The sequence below is a fragment of the Lactuca virosa genome, chromosome 4 (genome assembly GCF_052849685.1).
Source record: "Lactuca virosa cultivar CGN04683 chromosome 4, Lactuca_virosa_CGN04683_v6, whole genome shotgun sequence".
Taxonomy (NCBI): domain Eukaryota; kingdom Viridiplantae; phylum Streptophyta; class Magnoliopsida; order Asterales; family Asteraceae; genus Lactuca; species Lactuca virosa.
This window is the reverse complement of record NC_136429.1, coordinates 27,055,654-27,072,042: the sequence shown is the minus strand read 5'-3', so window position 1 is coordinate 27,072,042 and position 16,389 is coordinate 27,055,654. Positions and strand designations below refer to the sequence as shown.

Here is a 16,389-nt window from a genome sequence, read left to right as displayed (position 1 = left end):
CGGAGGATGGGTGGAAGACGACCCAGAGGAAGAAGAGGAAGAGTCAGACTCAGAACCTGAAATAATCAACCCACCAACCGTCCGACCTCCTGCCGTTAGGATGGGTTTTCAGGGACCAACTCCCGTCTGGGGAAGCCACATCCATCATTGGAGCCAGCAACAAGGTTTACGCCCTCCCTACGGTATGTGTCGGGACTTATACGACGTCAGCGGTGGAAGTTCAGCTGACCGAGCACTCCCAGTCATGGTAGGCAAACTAGCCAACCAATCCTACCAATCAGGAGTCCAAGCGAACCGGATTCGCGAAGTCAACGTAGAAGTACAAGGTAACTCAGCTGACATCCGTCGCCTGGACATGTTACAGGAAAATGCTCAACTCCACACCGATACACTTCAGGAGCAGATGATTGCAGCCCTCTCCGAGATAAGGGAGATGAGGGAGCAGCAATCCGCCTTTGACAGGCGTCTTATGGGAGCAAAACAATCAGACGCGGAGTCAAGCTCCAAGCGTAACCCGCGTCGCAAGTAGTACTTGCCCGGCTCCCAAAATTTTGATATAGAGTAGGACCATCGGCTAAAAGTCTTACTTTTCTTTAACTTTCTGTAATCGGAGACCTTTAGAAAGGTCAAAATTTTCCTAACTTCGGAATGTAACCAAGCATATGTTTAATATATAATGAAGTATTTCTTTTGTGTGTAAATTCTTTGCGTACCACTCCAATTCATGAGTTTATCTATTATTATTTAAACTCTAAATATGAATCAAACTCAAAACCTTGTTTAGGTCAAACCTAATTCTTGAATTATTGAAAATAGCTAACTCATTAACACTCAATCCTCAATCATCAAAGACTTATGGTCTTTCATTGTTATTTCTTGGCAGCACGATGCCTCCTCACAGATTCGGAAGACACGTACCTAGCACAACACCAACACCGCCGCCACCACCTCCATTTTATGATCCAGCTATGGTACAGGCTGCCATCACGACAGCAGTAGCAGTTGCCCTCTCACAAATAAACTCCAATGGAGCTGGAGGGGCAGGAAGTACCACCAATCATCCCAACCATGGCACTGGCCCTGGTCATGTGAGGGAATGCACTTACAAGGAGTTCTCCAACGCTAAGCCGAAAATATTTAACGGCACCGGGGGAGTCATTGCACTGATGCAATGGTTCGAAAAGACCGAGACGGTCTTTGAGATCTGTGCATGCCAAGAAGCCAGTAAGGTCAAGTTTGCTGCTTGCACCTTCATGGATCGAGCCCTAACCTGGTGGAAGAGCCATGTAAAATCCGTGTCTCTCACAGTCGCCAACGAACTGAGCTGGGAGGACTTGAAAGTCCTACTACTAGAAGAATACTGCCCGAGGGGCGAGGTACAAAAACTGGAGCAGGAGCTCTGGAATCTAAAGATGACTGGGTCTGACCTAGTCGCCTACACTGCCAGGTTCAGTGATCTTTCAGCCCTGTGCCCGGCTATGGTCAACCCAGAACCAAAGAAGGTGGAACGATACATCTCGGGGTTGTCGCCCCAGATTCAAGGGCATGTCTTGGCTTCAAACCCTATCACCTTCAACAGCGCAAAGCGCTTGGCACAACGACTGATTGACCACGGGGTCAAACAGGGTACAATTGCGGTCACTGCTGATCCACCAAGGGAGATACAGGGTCAGGGAAGGCCTTGGAACAAAAGAAGGGGGCAAACTCTGCAGGAGAACCCCAAGAAACAACAGATAGTGACAGCTCACGCTCTTACTGTTCTTGCTACCCCTGCACCAACGAGTTCATACAACGGTCGTCTGCCAAAGTGCAACAGGTGCAACCTTCACCACCACGGACCTTGCCGTGATTTTCAGTGCACCCGGTGCAACAGGAAGGGACACACAGTCCGCTTCTGCAGAGAACCAGCCCAACCAGCTGCGAATGCCGGAGTAGGCCGCGCTTGCTTCGAGTGCGGAGCTACGGGGCACTTCCGAAAGGACTGCCCAAAGGCAAACAACAGGAATGCCGACGGAAGAGACCGAGTGTTCGCAATGGGCCAGGAAGAAGCCGTTGCAGACCCCACTGTTGTTACAGGTACGTTTCTCCTCGATAACTCATATGCATGCATTTTATTTGATAGTGGAGCGGAGAGGAGTTTCGTGAGCCATAGTTTTAAAAATCTACTCCAATCAACACCCCAAACGTTAAGTGAAACTTTTATAGTAGAAATGGCTAACGGGAAAACAGAAGGTGCTAAGGAAATATACTTAAACTGTACCCTAACACTAAACAATAAATCCTTTCCAATCAACCTCATGCCAGTCTCAATAAAAAGTTTCGACGTCATCATAGGCATGGACTGGCTAAGTTCTCATCGTGCGGACATCATGTGTTACGATAAGGCCGTTCGCCTTAATTTGCCAAATGGTGAAACCTTCGTTATCTATGGCGACAAACCCAGTACCACACTCTGTATCATCTCTTGCATCCAGGCTCAGAAATATCTACGTAAGGAATGCCATGCGTTCTTAGCACATGTGGTAGATGTGAAACGAGAGGTACAAGACATCAAGAGCATGCCTGACGTATGCGATTTTCCCGATGTCTTTCCTGAGGATCTTCCAGGAGTACCACCCGCGAGACAAGTCGAATTCAAAATCGACTTAATTCCAGGAGCTACCGCAGTAGCCAAAGCACCGTATCGTTTAGCCCCAGCGGAGATGCAAGAACTATCCAGCCAACTGAATGAGCTGCTCAGCAAGGGATTCATCAGACCAAGCTTCTCGCCTTGGGGAGCACCAGTGTTGTTTGTGAAGAAGAAGGATGGATCATTCAGAATGTGCATCGACTACCGAGAGCTTAACAAGCTTACCATCAAGAACCGGTATCCCCTACCACGAATAGACGACTTGTTCGACCAACTCCAAGGAGAAAACTACTTCTTCAAGATCGATCTGAGTTCGGGATATCACCAGCTACGAGTCCTGGAGAGTGATATTCCCAAGACGGCTTTTCGAACAAGATACGGTCACTATGAATTCGTGGTGATGCCGTTCGGACTAACCAATGCTCCTGCCGTGTTCATGGACTTGATGAACCGGGTATGTCGTTCATTCCTGGACAAATTTGTGATTGTATTCATAGATGACATACTCATTTATTCAAAGAGTAAAGAAGAGCACGGTCAGCACCTGAGGCAGGTCTTAGAAACATTACGAGCTGAGAAGCTTTATGCAAAGTTCTCAAAATGCGAGTTTTGGATTAGGAAGGTGGACTTCCTAGGTCACGTGGTCAGCAAAGAGGGAATCCACGTGGACCCTTCTAAGATCAAGGCTATCAAGAATTGGTCTGCGCCGACAACACCAACTGAGGTTCGCCAATTTCTAGGCCTGGCTGGCTACTACCGCAGGTTCATAGAGAACTTCTCCAGTATTGCAAAACCTCTTACCTCCCTAACTCAGAAAGGTGTAGCCTACAACTCGAGAGAGAAACAAGATACTGCATTTCAAACCCTGAAGCAAGCCCTGTGCAGTGCACCCATTTTGTCTCTTCCAGAGGGGACCGAAGACTTCATAGTATATTACGATGCTTCCAATCAAGGGCTGGGTTGTGTACTAATGCAGCGAGGGAAGGTTATTGCATATGCCTCACATCAACTTAAAACACATGAGGTCAACTACACCACTCACGACTTAGAACTTGGAGCTGTGGTCTTCGCTCTAAAGATCTGGAGGCACTACCTATACGGTACAAAGTGCACCATCTTTACAGACCACAAGAGCCTTCAACACATATTCGACCAGAAGGAGTTAAATATGAGGCAACGACGTTGGGTAGAGCTACTCAACGAATACGAATATGAGATCCGTTATCATCCGGGCAAAGCCAATGTGGTGGCAGATGCTCTTAGTCGTAAGGAGTACTCTGGTCGAACAGTGAAATCATTAACCATGACAATCCATTCCCACCTGTCCATGCAAATAAGGAAGCTCAAATAGAAGCCTTGAGACCCGAAAACCTGGCAAGTGAAACACTTAGAGGGATGGACAAGAATCTTGAGATCAAGAGTGACGAAGTTCGCTACCTCATGAACCGAATCTGGACACCAAAGTTCGGTGGGTTCAGAGAAAGGGTTATGAACGAAGCGCACAAGACCCTATACTCCGTGCACCCAGGGTCAGATAAGATGTATATGGACCTCAAACAACTCTACTGGTGGCCAAACATGAAAGCAGAAATTGCTACCTATGTGGGCAAGTGCTTGACTTGTGCCAAGATCAAAGTAGAGCATCAGAAACCCTCAGGTTTACTTCATCAACCAGAAATACCTGAGTGGAAGTGGGAGCAGATTTCCATGGACTTCATAACTAAGCTACCCAAGACGCAGGGTGGTCACGATACCATCTGGGTGATCGTCGACAGGCTAACAAAATTTGCTCACTTCTTGCCGATTAAAGAAACTGATAAGATGGAGAAACTAACAAGAACCTACATCCGAAAGATCGTGCGACTTCATGGTGTGTCGATATCTATCATCTCGGACAGAGACAGTAGATTCACTTCGAGATTCTGGCAGACGCTGCAGAAGGCGTTGGGTACAAGGTTGGATATGAGTACAACTTATCACCCGCAAACTAACGGGCAGAGTGAGAGAGCGATCCAAACTCTAGAAGACATGTTGCGAGCATGTGTAATCGACTTTGGTAAAGCTTGGGACATCCACTTACCATTGGTCGAATTCTCTTATAACAACAGTTATCACACTAGCATCAAGACTGCACCATTTGAAGCCCTTTACGGCCGCAAGTGCAGATCACCTCTGTGTTTGGCGGAAGTAGGCGACACACAGTTAGCGAGAGGTCTAGTCCCTGATAGCACTCTCACTGGTCCGGAAATCATTAGGGAAACGACTGAAAAGATCGTTCAAATTCGAGAGCGACTGAAAGCCTCGAGAGATAGACACAAGAGCTATGCTGACAAAAGACGAAAACCCTTGGAATTTCAGGTTAGTGACCGCGTTCTATTGAAGTTCTCGCCCTGGAAGGGCATGATACGCTTCGGGAAGCGTGGAAAACTAAACCCAAGGTATATTGGACCCTTCGAAATTACTTCAAGGATTGGTCCAGTAGCGTATAGACTTCAACTTCCGATCGAGCTCAGCAAAGTACATCCAGTGTTTCACGTGTCTAACTTGAAGAAATGTCTATCCGATGAAACTCTTGTAATTCCACTCGAGGAAATCGAACTAAATGAAAATCTTAACTTTGTGGAAGAACCCTTCGAGATCATGGATAGGGAAATCAAACGAACTAAACAAAGTCGCATACCAATAGTGAAGGTTCGCTGGAATGCTAAGCGAGGACCTGAATTCACGTGGGAGCGAGAAGATCAGATGCAACAGAAGTACCCGCATGTCTTCCCTAGTCCACTAGCGCTTATTTTGTAAATTAATTTCGGGACGAAATTCCCTCTAACGGGGGGATGATGTAACAACCCGTTATTTCAGATCATTGTAATAACTAGAAGTCAGTTTTTGTAATATCTTTATGAAGTAATAAAAATAGCGTCAAAAATGAAATGTTCAAAAAGCTCAGTTTGAGTATACTATGTGGTAGATATCGTAATAAGGTTTCCAAAAATATAAAGAACACAAAAATCTGAGTTATAACGAAGAAGTTATGACCAATCGAAGATCCGTAACAATACCGGTAAAGCGCTGTTAAGCCTAAAACGAGAAATTTTAATAAAATACTTATTGGACTTAGGTATCTGAATGAAAGTCGTAGATATCATTAAACCGTAAACGTACATAAAAAGAACGCCCAAATCTGACTTCGTATGAGGAAGTTATGATTTTTCGAAGTTCCGAAATAGCGGTAGACGGCTAAAAACTCGAAATAGAGATCGAGCGATTTTTAGCCGACACAACCTAAATGAAAGTTGAAGATCTTGGCAATAGTAATACAACGGTAAAAAGACAGACGAAAACGGACGTCGGATGAAGAAGTTAGGGATTTTTAACGGACTTTCCAGTCCCGGCATGTTAAAAATGTATTATTAAAAATAAATTCAAAACTAGCCGACGGAGTCTAAATGAAAGTTGTAGAGTACAGCCTCACCTACGCGTGGATATAAATAACGCCAAAAACAGAGCTCGTACGCAAAAGTTACGGAATTTAGAAGTTTGGAAAATCCATTTACTCCCCGCGTAAAGGATTACGCCCAGCGTACCAGGCGATAAGGGTCTTGCCCCTTCGGCCAGCAGACCTCCCATCCAAAGTACGTAAGCGATGACGTCCGGTACGCCCAGCGTACTCCGGAGGTACGCCCAACGTACGAGGGGGTTCCAGCCCCTATAAAAAGGGTGCAAGGGCTCCGGGTTATTTGCTCATTTCTTCTCATTCCCGCGCTTTTGCTCTGCGTTTAACCCCTCGAAGCCATCCCGACATCCCGGTTTTCATACCCAAGTCCCGAAGGAAGTTTTACGCACCCGAGATTCCCGAGAATCCCGAGAAATCCGCTTTCTCCCGTCGAAGTTCTGCTCGATTATTGTCTTATTTTCTTCAACCCGCCACTTCAACCAAGTGAGTTCATACCCCCTTTTCTACACTTTTAAATTTTTTATAAATGCTTTTGCACATATTACGGGGGAGAATACAAGTAAACACCCGGTTAATCCCGAGTGAAAATATGGAAACTTTTGCTATACTTTGCATGTGATTATCTTATCTATAAAATTGGACTTGTTAATCATGCAAAGCATATTACTTGATCAAATCCTTATGGGATAAAACACAACTATAAATATTATGAGCCTCATTTATACAAATGCATCATATCAAGGGTAACCACTCTTGCTAAACCATTTTATGCATTCAAGAAAACTCGAATTATGCCTTTGTTAACATTTTGAGAAAGGATAATCATTGCAAACAAAATCATCATTTTCAATACGTGACTTGATTGAGAATCCGTGAGACGATTCGCCTTCACTCTACCTTTTGTCAAAGGTACCAACAAAAGTCCTGTTTATAACCAGAATCTCCCGTTTGGAGAACGTGATAAGTGTGTATAGATCTATACGGGAAGTAATGATCCCGCATCCTGACTGTTAGCTACAGTCCTTTGGGTGACAAGTGTCATAATATTTCGACGCCTGAAGAACGTCTCCACAGGCAAAACTATGATAGTATGGTTATAAAAACTCACCGGATAGACAATTATTATGGTATTATGATTTCGTGGGAAAGTAACTATTAATGTTATTTTTCATTTTCAAACTCGATATTCTTATAGTTGTATTATATAAAACTATATCTCAATCTTATAAGCATGTCAAAGTTGCTTACATTTTACGGTCTTGGACATTTGAGACTGTTATTCACATTTGGGAAAATAAGGGATTTTCCTGGTTCAAACTACTTACAATTCATACAACGATTTTTCATACTCATTTCATACATTTATAAGAAAATAAGGGATTTTCTGGAAATCATACACGAACTTTCGAATGGCATACATTTTCTCAAAACACTACTTATGAACTCACCAACTTAATTGTTAACACTTTTTCTTGAAATAACTTGTATTCTCAGGAAACCGCTAAGCAAGGTTAGCAACTACTTTTGGAGGTTAACACTCTGGTGTTAATATCATCTTTTGAAACTCATCATGCAGTATTTGACTTCTAAACATGTAATAGATAACAATCATGTAAACTTTTCAAATATATGTATTGGTGGTGTGTACTTTCTTTATTATTCAATTGTTATGATACTGAATATGATGTCCTCCGCCCCCGAATGTTTCCGTCGTTCTGGTTTGGGGGTGTGACAACAAAGCTTAGTGAGTTCCCCAACATACCACATACCATACATAATAAACATATAATGGGCGCCACCCATTATCAAACCCCGCTCGGTATACAGATCGGGCCCTACTAAACATACATATAAACACATACACATGCAATAATCACATAGATACAAAGTATACAAAATGGTCACCGGGCCCCGCCCGGTAAGCATACAAATACACAACACATGCGAGAGTCACGCATACATCTAGCACCCTAAAATGTCATAATTATGGGCCAGCATTGGTGCCCTCGACCTGCTAAGCATAATGAGGAAACTCACCTCGAACTAATGAATCACACGAATAAATCTATGGTTGTTGGCCGACCAATCCCGAGCTATCAACACCAAATAACATCCAATTAATAATTGGATTCCAATCCATAACCATCAGTCCAAAGCTGGGGTAAAAAGACCATTTTACACCTTACCTAGTTTGGTCCAAGACTAAGGCCCAAACCTACAATCCAAAAAGGCCCAATACTAAAATAATCATCCAAGGCCCAAATCATGGCCTAATTTTCCAAATTGGGCCCAACCCCTTTCATGGGCCTGTTAGGTCTAATAACTGTTGTGTCAAATGTATGCTATTATAGTTTTATTCATTGTGAAATAGGCATGTCCAGGTTTGGAATTAGTATGATAGTCTTAGTCTATAAATAGTGTGCATGTATCTTTTAGGGTTACGTCCTTACGCCTTTGGTAGCTCTACCAAAAAAGTTCCGTCTTCAAGAACTCTTCTAGAGCTGCATTTAATACAATCATTTGGCACACTTTTGATCATTATTATTTCCTATCTTTAATTCATCTCTTAAATATAGAATCTATTGATCATTATTGTTTTCCTAATTGGTATTAGAGTAGGAGATATATAGTGTAATCAATTCGCTATTTTTTTGTCGATTTTTGGATTAGGGTTTTACGTTTTTCGCAGATATGTTCTTGTTGTCTCAATCGATTGTAAATCATAGATCTAGATCTCTAGTTTACCCTTGAACTCGATTCTAGTTTACACATCTGATTCTATATTTTTGTTTTCCTGAATTCTCGCTATTATGGCTAACGACGATCTTCACTCTCTTTCATTTAATCTCCCTAGTAGCATTGGTTCAACTACAAGGATTCCTATCCTTTTTCCAGATAACTATAAATTTTGGATGCTTCACTTTGAAGACTACATATTAGGAATCGAAGAACATGGATCAACAATATGGCATGCAATTACAGAAGAAACTTACAAGTATTCACTAACGAAGAAAGAAGTCAAAACCCAGAAGGATTATGATACAATCATTGCAGATAATCCTGATACTGATGAGAAGATCAAGCTGTTATGCAATCTAAAAGCAATAAGAACTATTTGCTTTGCTCTTGCACCTGACACATTCCGACTTGTTAGTACATGTGATACTACAAAAGGTATTTGGGATAGATTAAAGGAATTGTATTCGGGTGATGATGACTTGCAACATTCTGTGCAGACGACACTTATGTTAGAATTTGATTCTTTTGTGCAAAAATCAGACGAGAGCTTAGAAAAGGCAGTCAATCGCTATAAGCACTTGTTAAGCAGAATGCTTAAATACAATCTTGAGCGACGACATATTGAACATAAGGTCACGTTCATGAATGGTCTCAGATCCGAATGGAAGGCTATAGTTTCCATTGTTAAAGCCCATGAGCAATTCAAAAGCTATTCGTTGGCAAAACTCATGTGCATTCTGAAGTCTCAGGAAGATGAGGTCACTAAGGAAGCTAAAATTTTCTCTAGTGTTGGATCTCTGGCATTAGTTGCTAGAGGTAAGAAGTCAACAGTTGATGATTCTGAATCTGATATTTCGGATGATTGACTCTCTAAAGAAGATAAGGCTCTAATGGTTTCCAATCCAAAGAAATTCTTAAAGAAGAATTTCTCTCGTTTCAGAAACAAATACAAATAGGGAAACTAAAATTCTGAAAGGCCTAGAGAGGAAGGTTTTAAGAACTCTCAGAATGATGATGAGAAGAAAGAAAAGAAGTTGTTGAGTGACTCTGGTTATGACTATAATTATTGTCATGGGAAGAATCACTTTGCAAAGGAATGCATGCTTCACAAGCAAAATGAGAAGAAGGAAAAGGAGAAAGACGAAGCTTATTACATTCAGAAAATAGAGGAGCTCTAAAAGAAAAGTGCATCAAATGCGAAACCTGCGTTGATAGTGCAAGAATAAAGTGATGATAGTAGGGTCGAAGTGTGGTCTACTGACTCTGAGGACGATGAAGTAAGGAAACCTACCCATGGAGGGTGTTTTTTGGTGATGCCCGAAAAGGAAGACTATACAGGAAGGTGTTTGATGGTTTAGAATGGCAATTCCGAACCAAGAGGGTATGCAACTGATGGGGGAAAAGCATCAGAGAGTTGTTTTGTTGCGAAGAAAATTATGGAGCAGGTGAAGGAGTACGAGAAGGTGGTCGATAAGGTACATTCAATTCTTAAATCTCTTAATATTTCTTCATCATGCTATGATTCTGAATTAGATGATTTACGTTATATGATTTTAGATTTCCATGATAGCTTAAAAATAACTCTTATAAGTAATTCTAATCTAAATGATAAGCTTAACAGGGTAACCTTTAAGAATGAAGAGAGAAGAAAAAAATAAAAGCATTGGAAGTTTAACTTACTAGATCACGAAATGACATTATTTATCTTAAAAGAGACAATAGAGCACTTTTGAAACAGAGAAACATTTTTTGTTTGATGGCTAAACGTTTATATTTTAATATTACTTAGCTTCATCTGGATTGTGAAATTGGTAAAGGTTTGCATAAAATGATTTTACCTTTTCTTGAGTTAAAGTAAGATGATATTGATGCTGAATGTTATACGTGTGAATCTGTTGGGTCAAAAATATTGGTTTATACTCTGCTTTTCTAGGAAAATATATTTTTCAGTCTAGGACCGTAAACAGCTTGGTGTTTGCGGCTGTATGTGTGTTTACGGCCGTGAACCTGTTCACGGCCCTTGTCTTATATATATATATATATATATATATATATATATATATATATATATATATATATATATATATATATATATATATATATATATATATATATAGGGTGAGTAGTGCATGAGAATGTAGGAGGGGAGAGTCATAGACAAGGAGCTTAAGTGTGTGTACTTTAAGGTGTTCTAGAGAGAGAAACTAGAGAGAAGAATAGTGTGTGTATGTGTGAATCTTGTAAGGAACTTCATTCTAATCATCAAATCATTCAAGATTCAAGTTATTCTTCTTCTCCTTCTTCTCTACTTTGATCTGGCATCATCCAATTGATTGGGTTTCCGCACCATCAATTGGATCTGATTGATACACAAGCAGATTGGGGACTTACAATTGGTATCAGAGCCTAACCGGTGTCAATTCATCATTTGGTGGTGTTCACGGTCAAAGGAAACTCGTTTTACCACTGTTCAAAGCTTGTTTTTGGTGTTTTCATTGCGTAGAGGATCAGATCTGCTTCAAATTCGTGTTTTCCATAAAAAACTGGGCATTTACGGTCAAGAGCTTACGACCGTAAACTCAGTTTATTGACCGTAAACTCAAGATCTTCAAGAACTACAAACAGACAATCTTCAGAAACCGCAAACAAGCAATCTTCATTAACCGTACACCTCAACCGTAAACTCCAACTGTACACCTCAAACGTAAACCCAACCATAAACCCAACCGTAAACAGTGTTTACGGTCAAGGCATCCAACCGTAAACTCACTAAATTTCCTATTTTGTCTGTTTTCCTTTCAAGTCATTTTTAATTAAAAAAAAAACAACAACAACAAAAACCAAAAGCAAAACAAAAATGGATTCTCAAAACCCAGCAATTCATTAGGAATTAGATTCAATTATGGGAACAACCACTCGAATTCCACACTTATTATCTGCAGAAGGGTTCCCAGAATGGAAGTACCGGATTGAAAAATACATAAAGATGAAAGATTTCAAGGTTTGGCGAAGCATTCTCAGAGGACCAGTCAGAATCACTACTACTCTAGCAAATGGACAGATAATTGATAAATTGTATGCTGACTATACTGATGAAGATTTTGAAAAGGTTGAAGAACAGGAAAGAGCATTGGCTACTTTAACTATGGCATTATCTCCTGATATTGCACAAGGATTCAGAGAGTACACTTCAGCCAAAGCATTGTGGGAAGCTCTTATCGAGGTCTACGAGGGTAATGAAGACATGAAAAAGAGCCGACAAGATATGTTAAGACAGAAGTTTAACATGTTCAATCATATCCTTGGAGAAACCCTAGAGGCTCAGTTGCAGCGTTTCACAACTCTTACCACTGAAATGAGTTCAGCAAAGATCTATGTGACAAGATCTGAGATGAATAAAAAGTTGTTGAATTCTTTACCAATAGCAAGTTGATCAGAAATAACTGAGTTAGAAGCAACAGATTAAGAGTTCAAGGAGACATTGGTTTGTTCAATAGTTTTCTCCTTGTTCTCATCTTCCGTTACTTTACCTGCACATGAAGTAGAAACATTAGAATCTTTCATCTCAACACTTTCTGGCACAACCACGACAGGTTTGCCATACACCATAAATGGTTCTCTATTTATTTCTTCCTGAGTCAAAGGAGTAACAGTATAAGTGTGATTGAATGGAGGAAGGACACTCTCATATCCTGTTCCTACTTGCTTTTGGTTCTTCCATTTCATTAGTTTTTCAATCATTGTTGCCACTTTGTCACTTGACACATCGAATTTTTTAAAGTTGAAATCGGCTTTTTCAAAACGTATTTTCCATTTTTCAAGTTCCTCAATGACAGCAGCAAGTTCTTTCTGAAGACATCTATAATTAGCACACTTATTACTGTATTCTTCCTGGAGTTTTCGAAAATCATTTGTTTTAGCTTCTAGTTGTGCTTTGAGAGGTTTCAGACCTTTCCTAAGTTGATATCCTTCATATTTTAGGTCTTCATTTTCTCTACGCAATCAGATCCAACTGATAAGTCCCCAATCTGCTTGTGTATCAATCAGATCCAATTGATGGTGCGGAATCCCAATCAATTGGATGATGCCAAATCAAATTAGAAGAGAAGGAGAAGAAGAATAATATGAATCTAATGTATTGATGATATGAATGAAGTTCCTTACAAGAGATTCACACACACACACACACACACACACACACTATTCTTCTCTCTAGTTTCTCTCTAGAACACCTTGGATTTCACACACTTAAGTTCCTTCCACGCTTACTCTCTCATGCACTCCTCGCCCTATATATATGAGACAAGGGCCGTGAACTCACGGCCGTACACCTGTTTACGGCCGTAAACACAACCGTAAACACACATACAGCCGTAAACACCAAGCTGTTTATGGTCCTAGACTGAAAAATATATTTTCCTAGAAAAGTAAAGTATAAACCAATATTTTAGACCCAACAATCTCCCCCTTGTTTATAGCTTTCTTTTCTAATTGACCCAACAAACTCCCCCTAAAAATGTAGCTGGATTTTCTTTTCAATCCTCATTTGGAGCTTGGCTTCAACTTTTTGTCTTCAATTTCATCACGACATCAAGATGAACTTGATGAATCTTCAATAAAGGACTTTATCTTGAGCAGTTGGGTATTTCTTCAAGATTTGACATTGAACGCACATTGGGTGAGGAGGCTTAATGTACTGATTCTTGAAAGATAGCGCTTTCAGCTTGAGAATCTTCAGAGAGAACAACAGAGAGATCTAATCTTCTGGATCACTTCAGCAAGTACATAGATAGCAGCAAATTGATTGAGGAGGCTTCAATGCAATCTGCCACATAATCTTCAAGAACAGCTTGACCTTGCTTATAGGGTTGAAGTTTTGAATGTTGAAAGAATAATCTTCATTTCTTGTTCCTTCGAATGAGAATTATTCGATGATCACAGATGAAGCCTTGGCTCATGAAATCTCGATACAGTCTCCACGAGTCTCATCTAAATTTGAATTCACTTTTCAAGACAAAATAAAACTAAAAGATAAAAACTAAAAGAAAAGTTAGCACACAATATTTTTTTGGATTTTTTATATTTTCTAAAAAATAAAACAGAAACAAAAATATTTTTGGATTTTTGATTTTTCTAAAAAGAAGTAAAACAAAAATAACAGTATTTTTGGATTTTTAATTTTTCTGATTTTTTTTCTCCCCCTTAATTTGTGCATAGAGGGAAACTATGAACAAATTTAACAAAACAAAAATATTTGGGATCAAAGTTGTTAGACAGCCTTAATCCGTTTATCAGTACCTCTACCTTCATGTCTAGATCTGGCCGATCGCCAGTATTGTGGTCCACTTAAACACGAAAGACTATGACAAGTTTAGGACATATTATCAGTGACAAGACATTGAAATCCTATGTTCCTAGATAAATTTTCCTAAGGACCATTCATCTGACGACGACCAAGGATATTGTTGTCCACCTAAATTAAGCAGCGAGATCTACAAACAACCCTTTTTAAATGTTCAATTTTAAATGTACTAAATTGTGTTTCCCGCTTCCTGATATACCCCAATAATCAAGGACTTCCAAAATACTCCTTACTTTAGATGAGCAGACAATTATTATGGGAGAAGTTAGATTTAGAATGCATATGTTGTATACCCAGGTCGGATCTCTTCCAATCACGCAGAGGGTGAAACATATGACTAACTAGAGTTTAGAAGGATTGAGAAGTAGAATGATGCATATACTGTGTACCAGGTCGGATTGTTAATCTCGCAAAGGAGACAGTATATGGCTAACAGGTAGAAAGAATTGCATAGATAAGAAGATGCAGAGAGATAGAGTTGCATATGTTGCAATCTAGGTCGGATCTTTCGATCACACAGAGGAAGCAACATATGACTGACAAATAGAAAGCAAGAAAATAACCTTCTACAGACCTAATTTATCAGAATTCCCTGGTCGCCCCGTCAATACCGGAATTAAGGACAAAGTCCGCACATCGAGGAAAAGTTAATCCACAGTTCTAGATACAGATCATTTAATGTATCCGTAGATTCCCATGTATATCTCTCTGCTCAACCTACTCGAGCGTCATATTGTCAGGCTAAATGGATCTATCTAGGTCAAGATTTGTCAAGTCTCTAGATTCCTTAAGTTCATCTGAGCCTAGTCAAGTCCATTTTAAATCTCTCGTGCCTACCAGTGCATTGAACACAGAGCCTAGACAATTCAACTTTGGTACCTTACACAGATTCAGATTGCCTGTTATCACTTGTTGATATCACTTCCCAATAATACCTACTAACAAAAAACTATAAGAAAATAAAAGATTATCTTCAAAACGAATTAGTGTAAGATAAACTCAGGAGTATCGAGAAGAAAACTCAAACCGTAAGTCACCGATTGAATTTGCATCCAGAAGGTCTGAGAGCAACATGCATAATCTCAGAATAGATCCGAAAATTCTTCACATCGTTAAGCACAAAACTCCATGTGTGATCCTCTCCTTCCTTCCTTTCCCACGAAGGACACATACTCTCAAACAAAGTTATGAATGTTGTACAGTTGAGAGATGTCCCCTATCATGTGCCAGGAGCAGCCACTATCAACAAACCAAGGTCTGATGATATGCCTCCATAGCTTCTCCGACACAGATCAGGATTAGTTGGTCTTTAGGACCCAGTCCATTTTGAAACTGGGTCGACCTTTGTCATCCTTGCAAGGTACTCTCTCCCATGACATATCCTGCTTATCACAAACAGAAGATGTAGAAATATTAGAATCATTAGAAGATTTTGGAGATTGAACCTTTGGTACCCATCTGTAATTGGGTTTAACCCATTTCTTGTTCGATTGGATGGGTGCCTCATCGCTTGCTTTGGAACTTGAAGTCGGCTGCCGAGATGACTTTGACCTAACTGGTCTTGGTTTCACTGGAGCATCTCTTGTATTGGACTTCTTGGCCGACATTCCCTTCTTGTCCTTGGGATTTTGATTCTTGGCCTTGGGATTTTGATTCTTGTTCTTCTTGGCATTCCAGTCGCCATTGTCTGAACGTGACCTTGAGGGGTTGCTTTTGGAAAATCTCCCTCTTGGCGCATTTTGCCATCCTTGTGTGTAGTAAGGAACGTATGCACGGTTAGGACAATTTCTGGCAATGTGTCCAGGTGTTCCACAGTGAAAACATGTTTTTTTCTTCACTAGGAAGTTGTTTCTTCCTGCCCCTGGTGGCGTAACCTTGCCTTGTCTCTTGCTTTTCCCACACGCACAGTTACAACAGGCACTCTGATTTGCTTGTTTTGGTGGCCTGTATTTACCAACGGCAGGTTGTGTGACTGGTGAAGGTGGAGGTGAAGTGGATGTGCTTGAATCAGGAACATCAGAATTGTCAAACAAAAAATCAAACACATCGAAGAAATTTAAGTTATCAGTCTTTGACACAGAATCATCAGAATTTGCAAAACTAGAATTAGTTATGTTCTCTTTATCCTCATCCTTTACTACTCTACCTGCACAGAAAGTAGAATCATTAGAATCCCTTACCTCAACACCCTCAGTTTGGCCTGAT

At 40.5% G+C, this 16,389-nt stretch overlaps 1 protein-coding gene across 1 annotated transcript; it reads left to right on the top strand.

Annotated features, from left to right (window-relative positions):
• The first annotated feature begins 11,724 nt into the window (after positions 1 to 11,724).
• LOC145104209 (uncharacterized) lies at positions 11,725 to 12,255 on the top strand. The gene has a single exon (XM_079041481.1). It carries the CDS (start codon positions 11,725 to 11,727, stop codon positions 12,253 to 12,255), a length of 531 nt encoding a protein of 176 aa, XP_078897607.1.
• The last annotated feature ends 4,134 nt before the right edge of the window (positions 12,256 to 16,389 follow it).